Raw genomic sequence first — 23,122 nt, forward strand, 5'->3', positions numbered from 1 at the left:
CAGAAGGCAATCATAGATAGTCAAATTGAGTCTTCTTTATTTCCTTCCTATGCACTAATAGCATCCTGTAAATGTCCATTATAACATTTAAATGTAAATTATTAGTAAATTTAAAAATGAACAAAATAATCTGCTGATTTATACTCATAAGTTTATAAAAGAATGGTCTTGCATCAGTCACTCACCATTATTTATTTACTTTGTTATTTACAATGTTTTCTGGGTATGTCATTCAAAAATAGTCACTAAGTAAACAAAGCAGTTTTCCCTACAACACTAAAACAAAAAAGAAGTTTTTGAAAGTTCAGCGGTAAAACCTCCCTTTATTTCACTTTTACATATGTTCACCTAAGATAAAATGTGCTTGCATTTTTCACCTTTGGCCTAGCCTGTAATAAGTGGTATTTAACAGAGCACATTTGCTGTAAAGAACTCTGTGAACCATTCAGTTCTCATCAGCATGACCCAAATACATGAGCAATGTCTCCAGAAATAGCCACTCCAGTTTGTAGCACAGACAGACTGGACATCAGTCTGTGGACTTCTCTTCCTGGCCTTACTCTGGGGACTAGCAATGGAGTTATTGGTAAATGTAGAGCAAATGGAAACTATATAAATGGAAACTCAGGGTGAAAAACATGGACCTGCTCTGAAGGCTTGTGGAAAAGGGTTCTCAATTTGTATTGATGAACTCATTTATTATATCATAGTTGAATGATAGTTAAAAATTAAAAGCTACTGAAATGCCCATTCAATACACATAAAGTTTTAAAGAAAATTTACTTCATAATTCCACACATTCAATGGAATAAAACAAAAGCCAACTAATATTTGCATTAGTATTTCCTTTATAATGATTTTTCCTGGCTCTGTGTTTATCTGGAAAATAAGTTGGAACCATATTTTAAACCCATGTTAATTTGGGGGCATTCATGGGTGGATGGATTCTAGGTAATGCTAGAATATATTCTAATAATTAAATTTAGCTAATTGCATTTGTTTTTCATAATTTATTGACTCATTGATTAATACTCATTGAGTATGATAGGGAGGATCATACAAGGCTTTCTCCTCAAATCGTTTAATTTCATATATTCTTTAAAATATGAAATGTGAATGATCAAGCATTATAGAAATGAAGCAATTTATAAAAACTTGCAGTTTTCAACTTGGTATTTTGTATTACTTATTACATAGAATTTAAATAAAGTAACACTACCTCCTATATTTTTTTGTTTGTTTTGTGGTGCCAGGGATCCATCCCAAGACCTTACCCCTGCCAGGCAAGAATTCTACCACTGAGCCTGTCCTGTGTGTTGAATGTTGTCTCTCTTCTGTATTTGTTGTGTATAGGTCACATTGCTAGTCAGGATATCTCAATTATAGCTCAGTCACCTCTACAACTCCATGTGCTTTATTAAAAATGTACTAAATATATTAACATGTATTTAAAACTAAACATTCATTATTAAAATTACCTTCACTGCCTACATTTTTTAATTCATTTTTCTTTATCATTACCTTAAGGCACACTGATTAAATAGTCTTTACACATTGTCAAGAGTCCATTATTTTTACTTTTGAATTTTCATGTTAATTTTGAATAATCATCTATCATAAATGATAGATTTTTAGAAAAGAATCTGAATTCACATGAGACAGACACATGTACAAATCTGTGTACCATAATTTAGTTATTAATTGTGTGACTATAGTCAGTTTCAGTATTATATTTTCTTAAATAGGACTTGAAAATAAATATTATATAATATCTATATATCTGTATTTATCAGGTATATACACACTAGTGGTGTGTGTGTGTGTGTTTGTATGTTTTATTGACCAAAGAAGTCTCTAGCATCAAACTGAACTAATCATCAGGGAATAATCTCTTAGTGTTAAAAGCAAAGATATTCATAGCATCATTTCCTGAAACACAGGCTCTAGGCCATATCTTCTGTTTGGTTTTTAGAGCTGCTCAAATAAGTTAATTAAAATCCACCTGCAGATTCCAGCCTTAGACCATGCTTGCAGATTTCTGTACATACACATGAGAACTTAATTTTCCTCTTCCTGCCTTTACTCCTGGTTAGAGCTGAGTAGAGGCTTCTCCATGGCTACCCAATGCTGGCCACATAATCCACATGCTCAGATTAGATGCCTGAAACTACAAAATTGATCTAAGTCTCAGACTCCACGTTCCCAAGAAATGAGTTTTTATAATTAATCCCATAGTACGTTATTTTCTGTTATCCTCTGTGGACATAGCCCAAGGGCTGTGTCTGAAATGTCACACATAGCTACAAAAAGGAGTCAACAGGTATATACTTTGATGAATTTGTGCACCTTGGAGAATATTTAATGCTGCCTATGAGGTCAAATTAATTAGTTTTCTTCAATTGCAGATTGCTATTCTTATTTTCATTATTGTAAACCTACATTGCTCAGGGTCTTATACTGCAGATCTGAATGGACAAGTTATTTTTCTTAATAAAAATATATCCTATTACTATGAGTGGAACTGTGGCCTAGATATACAACCCAGTGTATACTATATTTTCACTGTCAGAAGGTTTTTTATTTATTCATTGTCTATCTCACTATCTCACCTCAGTTTTGGGTTTAACTCACTTTCTGGCTTTCTAGCCACATTTCCTCTGTGTGCCACGCTGTAGTTGTCAGCTAAGCCATAGTTCAACACTCCCAGCTCCTGTGTCCCATTCCTGGCTCTCAGAGCACAGATTTCCTTGGAAATTTTAGCTACATGTTTATAGATCAAGATGTTTCAGACCCAGAAAGTCATGAGAAAATATCAGAATTAAATTATTCAAGACATGCAAATTTATAGTTTGCAAATTGTTTCAGAAAAGCCATCATAATTTATAATATCTTAGCATTATATACTTGAGTATACATGACCACTGTGAAAAATGAACCCAAAATACTATAATAATAATAAAATAATTTGCTTTTTTCTATGGAGCCATTTGATCTAAACAAATCACAGCCAGTAGTAAACCATATTTATCTCACAAAAATTCACTCAGAACGTACACTGTGTAAAATTCAGTGATGAAATGGCAACAGATTAAATGAATCAGAATTAATGAATGAGTTACAAATAGCTCTAGTAATCACACATGATTTGACCAAATGTGGTCAAAAAAATTAAAGATGAGAAGAAATTTAAACAAACATTTTAAATTTCTGTGCATGTATTATGCAGCTCAGGTTACAGCAAGAGCTCTTAGTTCAGTGTTAGTGTTAGTTGTATTTAAATCATTGTGTGATCTACCTAATGCTTCCCTAAACTTAATTTTATGAAAACATATGAACCCCAAACAACTGGCATGCTACAAAAGCAAAATAAATGTTATCATAATCTACTCAAGCCCAAAAGGGCTTGTGATGTGCTTAATTTTGTGACAAAGTGAAAATGTTAGGTTTGTTAAATGGTGGCATGTTTTTAGTGGAAGCTGAGTGGTGTTATGGAAAAAAATGAATCAAGCATCTTCAGTACAGTACCAAATTCTGTGCATCCTGAGCACCCAGATTTTCTGAACAATGGTGGTCTCCTTGAAGCCATATGCCTATGGACACTAAGGGTCTATTGCACAAGGTACAAAAGAAAATGATGAGCGTCTTCACAAAGTTATATGCAAGTTTGATTTGGGCAATTAATTACGATATGCATGCACTTCCAAGGGAATCAAAATTAATAAAAAATATTTGGAAACTATATCCATTTTCTTTTACCAAAAGGAAATAATGGTATATCAAATATTTATCTATTATTGAAAAAATTATGGAAAAAGTTTAAGGAAAGAAAAGTAGAAAGAATGTGAGATATAGGAAATTAGTGAAAGATAGCTTTCCTTAAATAGATATTAAAAATAGTTAAGAGATTGATGTATGTAATGTGAATGATGGTAGTTCTAGTTTTAATTCTGCTCTGATTTTGTGGTAGGTGCATAATCAACCACATATTTGAGGAGTACCCATTTTAAATTGATTTTTCCAATAGTTAGAACTAAAAATCCAAAAATACACATTGTTGAAATTGCTAGTATCATTTTCCCTAACACTAAGGAAGCAATTTTTGGCTAATCATTTTTCTAAAGGCATTTTTGACATCTTTGTTTCTTAGACTATAAATTAAGGGGTTTAGCATAGGTATAACCAGTGTGTAGAAAACAGAGGTCACTTTGTCAATATATAGTGTGTGACCTGTGCTGGGGCGCAAGTAAATGAAAATCAGGGTACCATGATAAATTGTGACCACCACCAAGTGGGAAGCACAAGTGGAAAACCCTTTTCTTCTTCCCTCTGCAGAGCCTGTTTTGAGGATGGCTGCTATAATACAGACATATGAGAGGAGAACTGTTAGAAGGCAGATGGCTTCCACCAGACTTGCAAAGACCACCAGAATGATGTCATGCATGTAAGTATCATCACAGGATAGAGAGAAGAGTGGGGAGATATCACAAAAGAAATGGTTAATTTCTCTGGAGCAGAATGACAGTTGGAAAGTATTTGTTGTGTGAATAATTGAGCTCATAGTTCCCCCCAAAAATGCTCCAAGAGCAAGTTGGTAACAAACCCTCTTGGACATAATAGCAGTATAAAGCAGAGGGTTGCAGATTGCTATGTATCTGTCATAAGCCATGGCAGCCAACAGGAAAGATTCTGTGTCAACCAACGAGCAGAAAAAATATAACTGTGCAGCACAGCCATCATGTGAAATGGCCTTCTTCTCAGAAATCAAGTTCACAAGTAATTTGGGGGCAATGACAGAAGAATAGCATGCATCGACGAAGGACAGAATGCAGAGAAAAAAGTACATTGGGGTGTGCAGTTGGGAACTGATTGTGATTAATAAAATCATCCCAAGGTTCCCCATGAGAGTAATGGAATAGATACAAAAAAACCCACAAAAAAGAAGATTCTGAAGTTCTGGATGGTCACTAAATCCCAGCAGAAAGAACTCCTTCTTCACAGTGCCATTCTCCAACCTCATCATCCGCAGTGCTTCTGGGTTTCTGGAATTAGAGCAGAAAAAAGACACTGACAAAAGAAAAAGAGAACAAAAGAAGCAAGGTCAAAATAAATAAGATAGTGATTATAAATACACTTGATGATCCTGATATCAACAAGGCATGTCCTCCGTTAGTGCAGTTTCATGAACATATTTTCAATTTCCTTATATTGAATCAAGAATTTACTACATGTCTGGTTAAAGCTAATATTTGCCACATTAAATATCACTATTGTCAAATCAGTTTCAGAACTTTGAACCTGGGCAAATATTTTCTTTATTTCATTAACTCTGTTAACAAGCATCTTTGTCAACTCATCATGTAGAATGACTTCTTTATTTTTTTTGCAAACTCTGAATAAAGAGTCTTATTTCTGTTACCTTGTTTATTTCTAAGGCATATTAAAATGCTGCTGTTCCATGTGAAGCCTTTTGGGTAAAGGAATAGAACGTCTACAGTTCTAACTTTGAAATACGTCTTTTGATCATTCCCTCTGAGAAAGCAAGGAAGTCCTTGGAGTTGTTTGAAGCCCACTTATAAAAACAGAGCAAAGAGTTTGCATTAGTTGCTTCAGTGACTGATTTCTAGGTCTGTTCCTCAGGAACAAGGAAACCTCAGGCAGGGCAATTGCTCAGCAACTTTCAGTTCCTTCACCTACAATATGAAAATGGTATTAGTTCAATAAATTTCCTCCTACTGCCTCCGTTTACTTGCCATCTTGTCCACACAGTGCTTTTGAGTGGCAATACAGCATTTCTGGGTAAATTAAGACATCTATTTTCTTATTAATCTGTATGGAGTATTTATTTTACATGCTTACTAATTTGTCACATTCAATCCAGGCATGAACACTAAAGATAGCCAGAAATTTTTCCATGCTCTCTGAGGTTTATAATTATTACAATAATTGAAATAGGATGCCTATTTATTCTTTTAGATTACTGTTGTTTGTCATTGTCCTTGGTCTATTTGCAACTCTGTTAGCTGTAAATAATCAGACACAATGTAATCACACTTATCCATGTGCATTTTGTCCAGTGTGCAGATGATTGATTTCACCTCCTCTATCCATGTAAAACACATTTTTGCAGTTATTTGTAATATATTTATGATTTCCCTATCTTTAAAATTGTGGGTAAAAAATTCCTTTTTGTAACAATTGCACAAGTTTCATCAACAAGTAAAGTAAAATCATTGAACAAAACATTTTGTATTTATCAGAGTCACAATTTTAGGGGTGTGTGTGTGTTTGTGTATATAGACATATATACAGACATATGCTTATTCTTTTATAGTTCATAAGACATAGTCATTTCCCTCAGGGAATATTGACAGTTATTTTAAGCCTTTACTATTCTATGTAAGACATTATTTTACAAGTGCCCTCTCACTTTGAGAAATTAATTGTTAATTTTCAGAGAAAAAAGTAAACAGAAAGCAAGTGTACCTTGTTTTTCTTTCTCTTGAAATAGTTGAATATGGCAGTGGCTCTCTCTCCTTCCTTCTCTCTTGTTCCAGTCTACCCAAAATATAGCTCCACCATTTGAGATTAATCTCATTAACTATGCTTACGTCAGTAAAAGTTTTTATAAGTAATTTTTAGTAACAATTAGAAAAGTTCTTACTAATAATCTTTCAGCAAGCAATGCTTTTTCTTAGTCTTCTTTCTTTTTTTAGTGTATATTAAATGTATAAAATAATGGGCTTTATTGTGACATTTTCATACACGAAGATAGAATACTTAGTAAATATTCACTCCCATTGCTCTCTTTTGTCCCCATTACCCCTTCCACCTAGTCCTCGTCTCTATTAGTCTTCCTTCTACTTTCTTGTCTTATTTTAATCTAGATTCTGCACATAAGTAAAAAACATGTTACAATTGTCTTTCTGAGTGTGGTTTATTTTGCTTAACATGATGATCAATCTCCTTTTCTATCCATTTTCTTGCAAACAACATCATTCCATTGTTCTTCATTATTGAGCAACATTCTATTGGGTAAATACCTTATTTTCTTTGATTAGTCATCCATCAATGGGCAACAAGACTGATTCTATAACTTAGTCATTGTAAATAGTATAGCAGTTAAACATGATTGTGTGGGAGTCTCTATTGTATACTGCCTTTGGTTCCTTTGGTTGAATATCCAGCAGTGGAATATATGGTGCTATTGTTTGTAATTTCATGAGGAACACCCATACTTATAGTCATGGTACTGGACAAATTTACATTCTCACAAACAATGGAGAGGTTTTTTTTGCTTTTGTTTTTGTTTTTTATGCACCCTCATTAGCACTTGATATTTTTTGTTTTCTTCATGCTAACCTCCCTGACTGGAGTAAGAATGAATTTCAATGTAATTCTGATTTGCATTTCCCTGGTTTCTAATAATGTTGATTTTTTTTTCATTTATCGATCATTTGTACATTTTTCTTTTGACAGCTATCTTTTTAGTTCACTTGCCCATTTATTGATTGGATTTTGTTCTTATGGTGCTTAAATTTTTGAGTCTTTCATATGTTCCATATATTAATACTGTCAGAGGAAGAGCTGGCAAAGATTGTCTCTAATTCTGAAGGCTGCCTCTTCATTCTGGTGTTTGTTTAAGTAAATTTTTTCTTTAATAATATTATCCTTTATTTATTTCCCTTCATTTACTTTAATTTCTTTACAGTGTTTTACTGTAGGCAGCCATGCTGGTTTCCTCATCCTTACTTCAGTCTAGTAAGAAAGTAATCTTGTTGAAAAAAACCTCAGTAAAATTATTTTGTACAATGTCAGGAATTGCAGTCTAGCTGTCAAATCATACAATTTCCACTTGCAATTCATTTCATTTTCTAAACAAAGTGATAGAACCTTCTTAAAATTGTCATATCTCTTGGCTTCTACACAACTCTTTTGATATCTTTCCTGAACCTAACGTATTCCTACTCAGCCTCCTTCACATGAGGTGGCAATCTCTCAAGGCGTCATTCTTAAGTCTCTCCTTACCAACTACATTCTTCCAAGGTAATGCTAAATTTTTAAGATGCCACCTATAAATATGGAGAGCTTTCAATACACATTGCAAACTTTTCTTTTTATCTCAAAACTGTTATACAAAAAGGCACATAATGTATGTTAATTCTAAAATAAAATATTGTTGGCATCACTTCCTACAATATGTATACCTATTGTGTAATGACTATCTTAGTAAATATTTTTACCATGCCCACTGCTGTAATAAATTTTTTAAAATTACCCCATTAAAAAACTAACTAGGATTCACTGATTCAATTTTTGAAATGTGAGTAATGCCAAACTTTCTGCTACATTGTTGCTGACATTTCACTTTTGAATGTCATACCTCTTTTTACTCATCTGCATCTCTTAATTTATTTCTTTCATTCCAGTCTCTATTTCAAGTTATGCTACAAAAGCTAGTTACATTTCATTTTAGTTACTATTACAAAACATATTTCTTTTTTCTGCTTTCTTACTTATGTCCTGAAATAATTCTTTGTCTCCTATAATCTCATATTTCAATATCATAATAATTGACATTTGACATCTATTTCCATTTCATCTCATATGCTTTAACCCATTCCTGACATGACATAATAACATTACCAAAATCTTAAGTTCCTGCCATTTTCTCAGACTGGTACAGGTTTTTTTGAACAATACTGAGCAATATTATTTTGATTGTACATCATTTATAGTAAATGACAAGATTTTAGCTGTCTGCAAACTTATTGTCTGGGTACAGAAAATGTAATAAAATAAAATCCAATAAAGATTGCTGTTTCTGCATTATCAAAGTTTTTTCCTACATTTGTCTTTGTAGATAGGTAGATTAAATATGGTATACCTGGCAGTTATATATCTTATAATTTTCAAATACTGATCAATTCTCACAGCTCTTTACAACAAGGGTTGATTTTCTCTCAATGTTTGGATACAGGATTGCAGTCAAATTATAAAGCCCAGAGCTACACATCTTTCTGATAAAAGTGTGACCGACTGAGATTAGAAATTGTATATAACTAGGTTATTCTACTGGCCAATAAGTATTGCCTCCTCAGAAATAAGGCAAAATGCTGATATAAAAAAGATTAAACTGTTTCATTTTGTCCTGAAAATTAAATGTACTAATTTTGATATGGGTGTATTAGTTTTAAACCTAATATAAATTTTCATTTAGTGAACATGCTAAAAGAGTTCCCTTTGTTCTTCTAGGAATAGAGACAGACAGTTGTGGTGATTAAAAGCATAGTCCTGGAGCCAGTCTACTGAGTTTGAATTCTGACTCTGGAACACATGTTTGTGTGACTTTGTATATATCTTGTATAGTTTTACGGTTTCATTTTCTAATATGCAACTTTTTTAGATGATTTGGCTATAGAGTTACAATGAGAATGAAATGAATTAGTATATGTAGCATACTTTAAAAAGTGCTTTTCTTATCTCACACCTTTAGTAAGTATTATTAATATTCACACATTGAGGTAAGTTTGAGCTTCTCTAGACATTAAAATTTATAACTGATCAGGATGCTAATGAAAATGTGCAATATCCAGGTATAGATTAAAATCTAAAATAAATATTTTTTTATTAAAAGAAGAAGACAGAATCATTGAGCTACAGGACAACTCTATGAATTTCTTCTTCCTTTATATTTAGGTGATTTCATCCATAGAAAATGTCAAATCTCATGGAATACTTATCTTTCCATTCCTGTGGACACACATGAAAGACAAGGCTATGAACTCACAAAGTGTGGAGCTTTGACCACTGCTTTGAAGGACAAGAAATATCCAGTGGCTCTTTAGTGGAAGTGGGATGGAAATGCTTGTGTGGTCTGCATTCTCTATTTTGGTGGTTATGAAAAATGACCATTCCAAAAAGGAGCTCATCATTAGGGCCAGTGCTTAAATAGCTCTGGCAAGGCTGTCAAGGTAAAATAATTTGTTTGCTTAAGGTGTTTGTTCTAATAGAGATCCTTATTTCTGATCACGAAATTAAAGATACTGAAGAAAATTTTGTAGTGGATGTCACTTCTAATAATCTTGCAAGGATGTTACATGACTGAAGACTGAAAACTCTTAAAGAATGAAAAATTAAATATGAAAGATAAAAAGGAATAATAAAAGGTGAATAGATGTTGGAGGTATAGAAAAATGAGACAAGTAACTTATTCCACAAATGGCAGATTCCTAGTAAATTCAGTAAAACTATATATTATTACAGTAATTCTACATGTTGAACTCAAGAACTTTATTTACCATTTTATTCCTTTAAAGTAGGTCTATAAACCCTATCTGAGGTCTGTTACTTATGTTTTGATAATAATTGTTATCAATATATTACCATAATATTATATCAGCCTTAATTGATATCTAGGAATATTCAAACTTTTTTAAACTAATAACATGTAATTAGAGTTCAATTTGCATTTAGATTTCTAATCAGAATCTAATGATATTTTGATGCTGATGGTTTTCTTAAGAATATCATATGATCACGGCCTGATGTCATGTTACATGGAAGGCATAGGTAAGAGGATTACGATGGCCACCTTTGAACCAAAACCACAAGATCTTATCTGAAATTAAGTAAAACAAAAGAGTTGGAGACATGGTTCATGTGGTAGTGCGCTTGGCCAGCAAGCATGAGACTCTCAGCTCATACCTAATTACCAAAAAATGAAATTGTGTTCAATGTACTTATTAGTTGCTATTGTTTTTAGTGACATTTACTGTTAAGATGTCAGTTTTATAGGTGTAAAGGGAGTGATGCTAAAGAAGTATAAAATCCCTTTTTGTTTAATATCCTAGCATTATGACAAGAACACTTACCAGATCATTGCCTTTCTTTCATTGACGTTATTACTTCACTATTGTGAGTTCCAGTTCACCTTTCACCAAAAATATAAATTTTGTCACTTAAAGAAAGACAGCAAAGTTTGATTCATTGTAGCATGTATCATAATCCATTTTAAAAAGACCTTCTATGTTCATAGAAGAAAGGGTGCCTCTCTTAGGAAAGCTGTGTTCTCTTACAAGAAGAAAGACCTTTTATGGTTTTCTTCTAGACTGTTGTTCTCCTATTGGATCCCTAAACCCAAACTTTAACATTCAAACCTCTCATGGGAAAGGATGTGAGCAATTAGACAGATACACCAAGGAATTGATTAAACACAAAGTGGAATGATGAAATGAAATGATGTAACATGTTTTTAAACATCCTTGAAATGTCTCAAAGAAATGTATTTTGACTTTCAAAATAGTAGATTACATAGAATATTAAATTATAATATTTCTTAGGTCATGTGATTTAACTAACTCAAATTCTGAAACAACTATCAGAAAACTCTGTGCAAAGCTATGCTGCAATAAACTGAAATTAAGGAAAGTATATCTGTTTAGTGATTTAGAATTCAAAGTTCTTGAACATCAACATGTTGAAGGAAAACCAGCTCTGACTGAATTTAATAACTCTATCAGTACTGTGATATATTTGTGTCCATACTTAATTTAAATCTAACCACACAAGGCCATATTATATCTGGAAGCTATGATTTAACAATATATTTCCTCTGTTTTATGCAGAAAAAAAGGAGAATAATTTGAACTGGGCATTAAGAAAGTTTTCAAGTATGTAACACTAAGTGGAAGAGAGATAGGACAGCAACATAAACTCATGGAGATAGGTAAAGGGCATAATGGAGACTTGAGATGATCCTTAGAGGGAATTTGTTGCCTAATAAAGATAAGTAAGGTGTGTGTGTTTGAATGTGTGCGTGCACAGTGGCTAAACGTATCTTAAATCCAATTTATGGTAGTTTAACATTTATTTGAATGAATGAAGAACGTATTTATAAGTTTGGGTATCTTTCACTTGACTATGCTAAAACACATTTCAAAGGACAATTACAATGTATGAGACTGTATCTTAGTAGAGTATGGAAACCACCAGCTATCCTCACTTGTACATTCTGCAGAGAGATCAAATTGACACTGGCTAAAAAGAGTGGCTGTTGGCTATAAGAACTTCTTAAATTCAGGGAATTTCAATAAAGAAGTCTCCCCTGTGGAGACTTGATTTCTAGGTACTGACATCCTCTGGATCAGTGGCTCTCAACCGGAAGGGATTTCACACTCTAGCAGAGATTTGGTGGTGTTCTGAGACCTTCTTGCTTGTCAGATGTCAGATGTCTGTCTGGGTGCCCTGGCGTTTAAAGGATGAAAGTCAGGGATTGGAATAAACATCCTAAAAAAACATAGGACTAATGCTTCACAGCAAAAAAATTATCTGCTCCAAAATATTAATAATGTCAAGGATGAAATACACTGTCCTGTTTGGAGGAACAAGTGTAAAAGATTTTTGTCTTCCACTCATCTTAAAATTCAAAGTCTCATAAGTGCTATATAAAAATCTCACAACATTTAAAAAATTTGAAAAAGTCAACTGAATGCTGTATTCATGTCAAAAGCAGCAGCTAACTCGATTCTTTCATCCAGTGAGTATTCATGTTCAACACTGTGATTGTAGTTAATAATATTTTATTGCATACTTGAAATTTCCTATGGAGTCACCACAGGAAAAAAGAAAAAGAAAAAATGGCATCTCAATTAAGTTGAGATAGTAAATCACTGTGTGTATGGATATCACATCATTAAGACATATAACTTAAATTATATTTGATTATTATTTTCAGTTTAATCTTAATAAAGCTTTTCTATATATAAAGAAAGAATGAATACCTCTCTGTGTTAGAGATACTGCTGTAATCTTTTGAAAATAGATAGCAAATGATTGTTGACAGATTTTGTTTCAGTCACCAAAAGAAGAGTTTATTTTATGGGCTGAAACTTGCAGTGAACATTAATACTATTGTTATTCTGTTCAAGCTCCACATTTACAGTCTGAGCCTGGCATTTTATCTGCAGTTATATTTGAGAGAAGTAAGGCTGAATTTAGTCATCTTCCCCAGCCATGCATCATAGTCAGAACCCAGATACAAGTGTTTAATCTCATGGCAGCTTCTCTTCCAACTTTACTAAAGCACTAATGATTTATATTGTATTTAAATAAAAGACTCATAAAAATAAAAACAACAGTTAAATTCTGATTTGTTCTTCAAAAGATAAGTGTGTATTCCTTTACATATATTCTCATATATATTTGTGAAGGAAGTAACAGTATAAAGTGGAGAGAATGTCTACACTTTCACTTAGTCTGTGTTTTTTCATACTCACCAATGTGTGACAGTGCAGAGAAAATTATTTTCACCAATTGCCTCTCAAAATTAAATGCAAACCCATTTGATGAAGTAAGAGCAAGGGAAAACGGTTCTCTCAAATGTCCTTTCATTAGAAGAGAAATTAATTAGACATATCTTTAAAATGAGTTTTTTCCAGAAAATATATTAATTTCCATTTTTCAGGAATGTCATATGTATATAAATATATATATATATATTATATGTGGTACCAACCATATAATATTTATCTCTCTGTTTATCTATCTATGTATCTGTGTATCTATCTATCTAATTAAGAAGGTTTTGCTCTCAAATTTAAGGCCATATTCATATTGGCCACTAATATTTACTAAGTAAGTATTTTTCATTATTTTATACAAATAAGCCAGTTAATCAATTATAATTATATCTCACCATTAAATTACCTTGACAATATTGTCAAAAATCCATAAACCAAAGATGTCTCATTTTAGGAGACTCAGTCTGTATATATTACACTACTACCAAATTAATATTATTTATGTAATTCCATAGAAATATTGATATTAGGTTTTATAATTCCTTTATTGTTCCCTCCCCTATTTTGTTTGCTTTTGTAAAAATAGTTTTGGTTGGGTATTCTAGATTTGGTTATTTTGACTATCTTGTCCATCTTCCTAAGAATTTTAGGATAAGTTTCTCATTTTTGGCAAAGAGGTTTCTTGGCTTTTGACAGAAATTATATTGAATTAATGCATAAATATAGAAAGATTCTGATTCTGTCCAATATTTCATCTGCCAGTCTAGGATTATACACTATGTATCCACTTTGAGTTTTAAATTTTTTTCACAAAATGTTTTATAACTTTGTGTTTAAGTATTACTCTTCAATTTTTAAATGTATTTCTAAATATTGTATAATTTGTGATTCCACCATGAGTTGAATTGTTTTCTTAATTTCACCTTGAGAATTTTTTTGCTAATTGATAGAACTTAAATTATTTTTATATAATAATTTTCTGTCATGTTGTTGCGGGAAACAGCGAGGGAAACAAAGTCACAGAGACCACTTTGCAGGAAGCAGGAATTTTATGCTAGCAGACTTAGGGGTGATAAGTTCTCAAAGCCCTAAGCCCCAATTACAGGATTTGCCACCCCCACACCCCTTTATACAATGTGGGTACTGTTTATAGAAAACCTTGCAGAGATAGCAGAAAGCTGCTTGCGGACTCAGTGTGGGGAAACAAAGGTAAATTCCAGACATACAGTAAATCCCAGAAAAATGGCCAAGATGGCTCCAACATTTCCCCCTTTGATGTTTGACATTTTATTTGTCAAAATGCATCATCTCTTTTGTCCTCAGGGATGGGATTTACTCCTTGGTAACCTTGTAATAGATATAATTGTGTGGCCATTTTTCATTCCACTATGACTTTTATCAGGGTCGATATGGACCACATGACCAGTGGCAGCAAGTATGGGGATATAAGACAGCCTAACACTATAATTAATACAGCCCTAAATGTTGTTATAGACCTTCCTCTTGTAGAGAACCATAGTGAGGGGTTTAGGTTTGAAAAAGGAAGCCAGAATAGAAGCAACCAAAAACAATACCACATCCTGTTAGCAGGAGAAAAAAACAAACTGCCAGAGAAAGCCTTTTGATCCGGCTTTATCTCGCTGGGGCACTTACTGCTGTTCCTATTGACCAAAGAAAAGCAAGGTTAAAATGCCAAGAACAGAGATAGGCAAGGGATGGCAGAACTTAAGTATCACCACAGAACACTAACTATGAGAAACAATAGTCCATTACTTGTCTGTTTAGTTGATTCCTTAAGCTCTTGCTGTGCTTTGACTAGTCAATGTCCGCTTTGTGACTAGATCAAGGCTGAAGGTCCCCTCCTTAAAGTTAGTTTGAGCAGTTTGTTAGAGTCTGGTTGTCCTTTCCATTTAGGAGCTGTTCTCTTCCCTCTGCTGTAATGGATCCACGGGGTGCTCTCTGCCACCTTGATTGCCATGGGGGTAGTCAGGATCACCGAATAGGGCCCTCTCCATCAAGGCTGAAGATTCTGAAGATTCCCCTCCTTTATCCAAACCTGGTCACCTGGCTTAAAGGAATGGACATCAGTGGTTAAGCTGAAAGGGACTTTTTCTTGACCAGGGCAGTATAGGACCTTGAGCACTTCTCCCAAAGTGTGTATCTGTTGGAGCAAGGTTAGATTTTCTATTTTTTTAAATCTCTCTTAACGCCTTTTACTGGTGGGGGTGGCCTTCCGTAAAGAATCTCACAGGGCAAGAACCCTGTTTGTTTAGTGGGGCTGAATCAGATCCTAAGTAAAGCTAATGGCAAGATCTGTTTTTCAACTTAGGTGACTCTCCTGACAGAGTTTACACACCTGAGGTTTTAGTGTCCAATTCATCCTCTCAATCTTGCCTGAACTCTGAAGACACTACACTGTGTGAAGTTTTTAAGTTATTTTTAGTCTCTTTTTTATATATACATAGCCCCATGTACATGAAGATCGGTAAAAGCATAATTAAAGTCTGTGTATAAATTAACAGTTTCTCAGCTGCCAGTTGTAGGGCACATGTCACTGCAGTGAGTTCAATTTTTTGCACTGACGTGCCTGAAGCCAATGTGTGAGCTTTCAGGACTGAGTCTAGAGACACCACTGCATAGCCAGCATATCTTGTTCATTCTTTTAAGGAAGCTGCTCCTGTCTGTGAACAGCTGGTCAGGCTGAGCTAGATGCTGGTCACCAAGGTCAGGAAGCTTGAGAAGACTTCATTAATCACCTCAGCACAGTCATGGTCTGGAGGCCCCGCAGCTGACTGGAGGATGGTTGCCGGGTATAAAGTCCAGACCACTTCTAGTTTCACTTGTGGATTTTCACAGAGCATGCTCAGGTGTCTGACCGTCCTGGCATTTGTCAGCCAATACTGCTCCTTGTATTCCATTAGAATCACAAGAGAATGTGGGACCCTGACAGATATTCCCCCTCCCAGTGTTAACTTTTAGGCCTCTGATACCAACAAGGCTGTGGCTGTGAGAGTTTGCAGGCAGTGAGGTCATCCCTTTTCCACTGAATCTAACTGCTTGGAGAGATAAGCCACAGGACGATGCCATGAGTTCAGGCATTGGGTCAGGACTTCAGTTGCCATGCTGCTTCTCTCATGCATATAGAGGAAGAAAGGCTTCCTAGAGTAGGATCACTGACTAATGCCTCCTTGATAGCACGAAATCCCTGTTCAGACTCCCAGATTAGGGGCTCCCTTTCACTCCCTTTTATGGATTCATACAAAAGCTTTGCTAGCAATGAGAAATTAGGTATTCAAATCCGACAAAACCCAGCCACTCCCAAGAACTAACTGATGTGTCTTCTTGTAGTTGGAGTCAGGATTGAGCAGAGAGCTTGCTTGCTTTCTGCACCAAGATTTCACTGGCCTTGGGAGATGTGAAACCCCAAATATTTGACTTGGTCTTAACAGATCTGAGCCTTCTTTTGTGATACTTTGTATCCAGCTTCCCATAAAACACAGAGTAAGACCTCAGTCCCTTTAAGGCAGTCTTGGTGGTTAACTCCTGCAAGGAGGAGGTCATTTACATAAGAGAGTGCAGTCAGCTTCTTCTGCTGGCTATGCCCAGAAATCTGATGCCAGAGTAGTTCCAAAGATGATTGAGGAGTTTTTGAAATCCTGTGGGAGATAAGTCCAGGTTAACTGCTGTTGCCCCCATGACTGGGGGTCCTCCCATTGGAAAGCAAAGATGGGTTGGCTCACAGGTGACAACTGTATGCAGAAGAATGCATTTTTTACGTTCAAACATGAGAAGCAGGTTGCTTCTGCTGGTATCAGTGCCAGCAAGGTGTACAGGTTTGGAACCACCAGGAGCAGTCACTGCTGCTTGGTTGACTCCTCCCAGGTCTTGCACTGGGCGGTAATCATTGGTGCCTGGCTTCTGAACTGGCAGAAAGGGAGTGTTCCAAGCATATTGACAAGGTCTCAGGATTCCATAGTTTAAGAGTCTTTGTAGGTGATGATATATCCCTTCTTGTGCCCTCATCAAAATTGGGTATTGTTTCACTCTTACTAGAGTGACTCTTGGATTTATTTCTATTACCATTGGGGGAATGTTGACGGCTAGCCTCAGAGGATTGTTTTCTGCCCATACTCCTGGGACCTTAAGGGGTATCTCTGGCCCCTTTAAGGCAGTCTCTAGTGAATGTAATCTCCATTCTTCTCTTTGGGGAGTAATGAGGGGTAAGACCCTAGGGGGCCCTGAGCCAAAGCTTAAAGCCACTTGTCCATCCTTCTGAAAACTGATTTGGGCCTGCAGCTTGCTTAGCAGATCTTGGCCCATCAGTGTCACTGGACATTCTGGTATATAGAGAAACCCATGATCCATGATATGCCCTCCCAGTCATTTTCAGGGCTGGGAAAAAGAGCGTTGGGTCTGGGTCCCCATAGCCACCACAATTTTCTGGTGTTTTTGTGAAATTGATGCTACCAGTCAGGTCACCACTGAATGCTCAGTGTCAGTGTCCACCATGAAATCTACAGGTTGGCCTCCTACTGACATATGGACTATGGGTTCTTGGGGGCCGATGAGGAAAGAGCCCAGTCACCCCTAATCATTGGTCCACTCAATGCCTGCAAGCTCCACAAAGTCCTCTTTTTCTTTTGTCTTTCTGTGCTTGGGCTGGAGCTGTGGGCAATCATTTCTCCAGTGTCCCTCTTGGGGACAGAAGGCACATTAATTCTTCTTTAGGGTGTCTAATGACCAGGGCCATGCTTGTGGGGAGTTTCCTACAGGCCCCTTTTGTCTCTTCCTCAGCCTCTACCCCTACTGTGCCCTCCCCATCCATTCAATGGCACTGCCAGGAGATCTACCTTTTTCTTATTTTTCATTGTGCCTCCCTTTGGGTTTCTTGGTCTCTGGTGACAAACACCTTAGTTGCCACTTCCAGGACTGGGGTGCATTCATACCTGCAAATCCTTAGTTTTGTAAATTTCTTCTAATGTCCCTCTGGCCTTGCCCCACAAAGGTGGCATTGATCATTTGCTGATTTTCAGTGGCCTCAGGATTGAAGAGAGAATATAGACACTATGTTTCACCTAGTCTGTCATAGAACTCTGCTGGGCTCTCATAAGAATTCTGTAAGATCTTTAAGACTTTGTTCATGTTTATGGCCTTTCTTTCCCCTTCTCTTAGACCTGCCATAAGAGCCTCTCTGTAGCTATGTAAATTGTCTCAGCTGTCTGCTTCATTTGGGTCCCCTGTATGTTCAGCTTCTGGGGATAAGCTTGTACATCATTTGTCCCATTGGGGACATGAACCTCAAGCCAATAAAGGGCTTGGGGACAACTCACCTCTGTTCCTTCATGCTGAGGAGCATTTGAAGCAATTGCCTACAGTCTTGCTAGGTTGGATTGTGAGTTTGGATGATGGACTAAACCAAGTCAATCATGGTCTATGGCTTCTCAGTGTACAAGGGGGTATGGTTTTTACAGTTTAGGAGGTTCTTGTTGGTGAAGGGCTGAGAGATGAACAAGACCCTCCTCCCTGCAGCCCATGGTTTGGATTGTACTACATGGTCACTCTGATCTCCCTGAGGGGTATCTGGAATGCTACCTATGCTGTTCAGTGGGTTTTTGGGTGAGTTCCAGACTGTGTAGGTGGCCTGGTTGAAAATCCTGAAAAGGGAAGAGAAAAGGGGTTTCCTGAGTCCTCAAGTTCTGAGTCTGTTGTGGGATCTGCTGGAGGTGGGGTGGCCAAGACACAAGTTGAGAAATTGGGGCATATGGTGGTGGGAACAGGTAAGGGTTGGCCTGAAACACTGGAGGGAGGAGACTTTTCTTTCTTTTCCTTTCTTTTAAGAGTCCCAGTAATTGTTTCTCTTGCCATCATAATCTTATAGTTATCTTCAAAGCATTTCTTAAGCCAAGGAGGAAATTGAGCTGCCAATGTCTGCCATATGTCTATGTAGGGGAACTGGTCAGGATGACCTGGTGTCCCTGTCACTACCTGATGAACCCTACAAATTGTTTCTCAATCTACAGATCCCTCAGAAGGCCATACAACCTTAAAGGACACCCAATGTATTTGACAGAATTTCCAAAGTTTCTGGGGTGTGAGCTCAACACCATAATCACCTGTGTACTCTCTCTTGAAGTAGTCAAGTATAGATTGTAAAGGAGTCTATTTACTTTGACTCCCACCCATATTGAGACAAGGTACAAGAGGAACGGGGTGTTTGGAAATGAGGTATGAGGTCCTCAGTTTCCAACACAAAGGGAAGACAGACAACTTTCACTCCATCCATCCCTAACTGTTCTTGTGGAGATATTTCAGACATCTTATAGCTGTAGTGAGTGCATATAAATCCCCTCTGGTGCCCCAAAGAGGGATTACTCTACACCAAATGAGAATGTCCCTGGTTTCTGGAAATGAACTCTGCACACCATGTAGTGACCAAAGTCACACTCTTTTCGTGTTCTCAGATACACATCATGCATTCATCCAACCCAACAATCCTAGTATAGAAGAAACCAAAGCTTCCCCCTGAATAATCACATATACCAAAGAATCAGATTCAAGGTTACTGGTGCATACCGAGGGGGTGATCAAGCCCCTCTTCCATCCTCTCATGGATGGTCCCATTTTGATGGAACTGGGTCCTACCTGTTTCAGATGGGCTGTGCTCCAAATTTTCCTGGTTCCTGCTTTCTCTACCCAGGTTCTGTTGCTGTGTACAGACCTGAGGCCTCAGTCTCCATGGGAGGCTTGTCTAAATGTCTGGACTAAGCATCCAGTGGTGCCTTGGCTGGGTTGCATCCCTAGAAGTTGGGCAAGTGCCCAATATCCAGGGAGGCAAAAATGTCAACTTTGGTCTCTCCCACTCCCAGCCAATGCACCAGAAATGTTGCGAGAAACAAAGTCACTGAGACCACTTTGCAGGAAGCAGGAATTTTATTATGCTAGGAGACTTCAGGGTGATAATTTTTCAAAGCCCTGAGCCTCAATTACAGAATTGCCACTCCCCACCCACTTATAGAATGTGGGTACAGTTACAGGAAACCTTGCAGGGTCAGTTGGGGGCATGCAATATTGCAGAGCTAGCAGAAATCTGCTTGCAGAGTCGTGTGGGGAAACCAGTGTAAATTCCAGATGTATCGTAAATCCCAGAAAAGTGGCCAAGATGGCTCCAACAATGTGACTTTGATGAACTCAATTTTAGTTCTAGAAGGTTGTGTTTTTTTTATCTTTTGGGCTCTCTATATAAAAAATAATGAATTCTGTTTCTAAAGTCAATTTTACTTCAAATCTAGATTGCTACCTGATAGACAAACTTTCTTTTTCTTCCCTTCCTCCTTCCCTTCTTTCCTTCCTTCCTCCCTCTCTCCTCCCTTTTTCTTCCCTCCCTCCCATTTTTTCTCTTTTTGTCTTCCTATCTAAGCTTATCTATGTATCTGAAAGCATTGAGACTTGGTACCCTGCAGTTTTCTTCACCTTAGAGGTGAATCAGTCATTTTTCTAACCATTAAATGACATGTTAACAACATGTGTGATAGTTTCAAATATTTCATTCTATTTCTACATTTTTGCAAATTTACATTATGAGTAGCTGTAATAGTGGTGCAAATCACTTTCTATGCTGCTACCTCTTAAATTGCAGCCATATGCTCAATAACTGCTTCATAAAACACTTGGCTGTGGTGGTTCATGTCTTTAATCCCATCTCCTCAGAAGGCAGAAATTAGAGAACCATAGTTGCAGGCCAAACTGGGCAAAAAAGAAAAAAAGAAAAAAAGTTTGATCAGCTCTCAGAAAACTAGCCTGTCCTAGTGGCATGTGTCTGAAATCTCAGCTATGCAGTGAGTGTATGTAGGAGGGTGGGGGTCTGAGGCAGAGCCAGGCCACAGAGCAAGACTATCTAAGAAAGAAAAGAACAAAAACTAAAGCTAAGGTGGTAGAGCAAGCACACACTTAGCAAGTGCAAGTCCTTGTGTATAAACCTCAATACTGCTAAAAATGTAAATAAAAATAAAATTAAATTAAAAACTAAACTAAATAAAATTAAAATATGTTTTATTTTAACTGTTACTTAATAAATCCTGCCATAGATTTTTTTTCAATACTACAGTTTGAACTCAGGGCATAACACTTGTCACCCAGTGCTCTACCACCTAAGTCATACCCCAGCCCTTTTCTTTTAGTTATTTTTCAGATAGGTTTTTCACTTTTTCCTCAGAGATAGCCAAGGACTATGATCCTCCTTACTGAGATTATAGATCTGAACCACCGAGCTGGATCTCAACAATTTTTTTTAATTAACTTTCAGAGACTGATGAAGTGGATTTTGCAAATAATTGTATAGAATCATGTTGAAAATATAGGGTCACTATATTTGTTTTAACCAACAGATTAAAAGGATATAATCATATTGTCAATAAATAAAATGAGCATTGATGATAAGGACTAAAGAGGATTTTGAAACATTGTATGAGTGATAACCAAAATATTGAGTAACACTGCATTGTAAAAGCAAAATTCTATATTCCTTAAAATGACAAAATTTAAGAATTCTGATTCCTGTGTTATTCTAACAAGAATATATTCATCCATGGATAATTTTGCTAATTAAAATTAGCAAAAATAAAGAAAGCAAAAATTTAGTTCTTCTCTCCCTGCCTTCGTTCCTACCTCCATACACTCATTGTGTTTCCAATAATATTTTATAATTTTTCTTAGAACATTTCACAAAAATATGTCATAAAAGTTATTCATAAAAATAATGATTGCTGTGATTATTCTTATAGGTAAAATCACACAGGGATTTGCTGTCATGGGAAATGAAAGTTCAATTTCCATACAATTTTTTAGTTGCAAAGTAACATAATCATCTGGTTAATAAATATGATTCTGGACAGCAAGTACAACTTGAATGTGACTTCAGGAACAAAGAAATGACAGGAAATCTTATGATCCATGTATTTCAGATTAATTCTGTTGGTCATAAAATAACTCTGGGACACACCCCAAAACCCCAATCTTTTGCTTTCCACTTAAATTTGTGATGTATTTTTTAGCCTTGAATGTACCAGCGGGAGGGGGCAGGATATGGGGGTAGAGTGTGGGAGAATGAAAATAGTACAAAGATTGTCTGTACCTGAATGTAAATGGAAAAATGAGACCTGTTGAAACTATTTCAGGAGTGGGGGAGGAGGAAATAAAGGAGAATGATAGAGGAGGCGAATTAAACTATGATATATTTTAAGAACTTTTGAAAATGTCACAATGTACCCCCAGCACAACAATAATAAAAAAAGAAAATTATAACACACAAATAGGTATTCTCCAAATAAAAAAAAAGTAAAGGCATATGAGTTAAAAGTAGATAATACAAACATAAGTTATGCACTACATTACAGGTACAAGATCTAACAAGAATACTTTAAAATCTGAAGTTAGAGAATTACAAATACAAAAAAACATAACACTATTTGCTGAAAGTGTTCATGTCTACATGGTTGTATGCCCAAATTATTGTCTTCATTGTGTCACTCTAGAATTTAAAATAATTTTTTTAGTGCACTTAAAGAATCTATATCTTCTTTTCCTAAGAATGAAATTTAAGGAGGAATGTTTCTTAGGACCCAAAATGAAGTTATCTTTTACCCAGTAAGGAAAGAAACAGAGGATTTGCTTTTTGAGAATGGATTGTTCATCATTTATTTCAAGCAAGATCAATGCTACTGTTTTACTACCTATCCACCATTGTTTTGGCAAATTAAAATACCAAATTAGTGAAAATGAGTACAGCTCAGTGGTAGAGTGTGTGACCATGGGTTTGATCTTTCACA

General features: G+C 35.9%; 1 protein-coding gene across 1 annotated transcript; it reads right to left on the reverse strand.

The window, feature by feature from the left end:
* Nucleotides 1-4,084: 4,084 nt before the first annotated feature.
* Nucleotides 4,085-5,017, reverse strand: LOC141413868 (olfactory receptor 5AP2-like). Its single transcript, XM_074047530.1, has one exon. The coding sequence runs from the start codon at nucleotides 5,015-5,017 to the stop codon at nucleotides 4,085-4,087; it is 933 nt and encodes a 310-aa protein (XP_073903631.1).
* Between the last annotated feature and the right edge of the window lie 18,105 nt (nucleotides 5,018-23,122).

This window comes from Castor canadensis, chromosome 1 (genome assembly GCF_047511655.1).
Source record: "Castor canadensis chromosome 1, mCasCan1.hap1v2, whole genome shotgun sequence".
Lineage (NCBI taxonomy): Eukaryota > Metazoa > Chordata > Mammalia > Rodentia > Castoridae > Castor > Castor canadensis.

Coding starts and splice junctions, on each gene's coding strand:
- LOC141413868 (XM_074047530.1), bottom strand. CDS start 5,017: ATGAGGTTGGAGAATGGCACTGTGAAGAAGGAGTTCTTTCTGCTGGGA.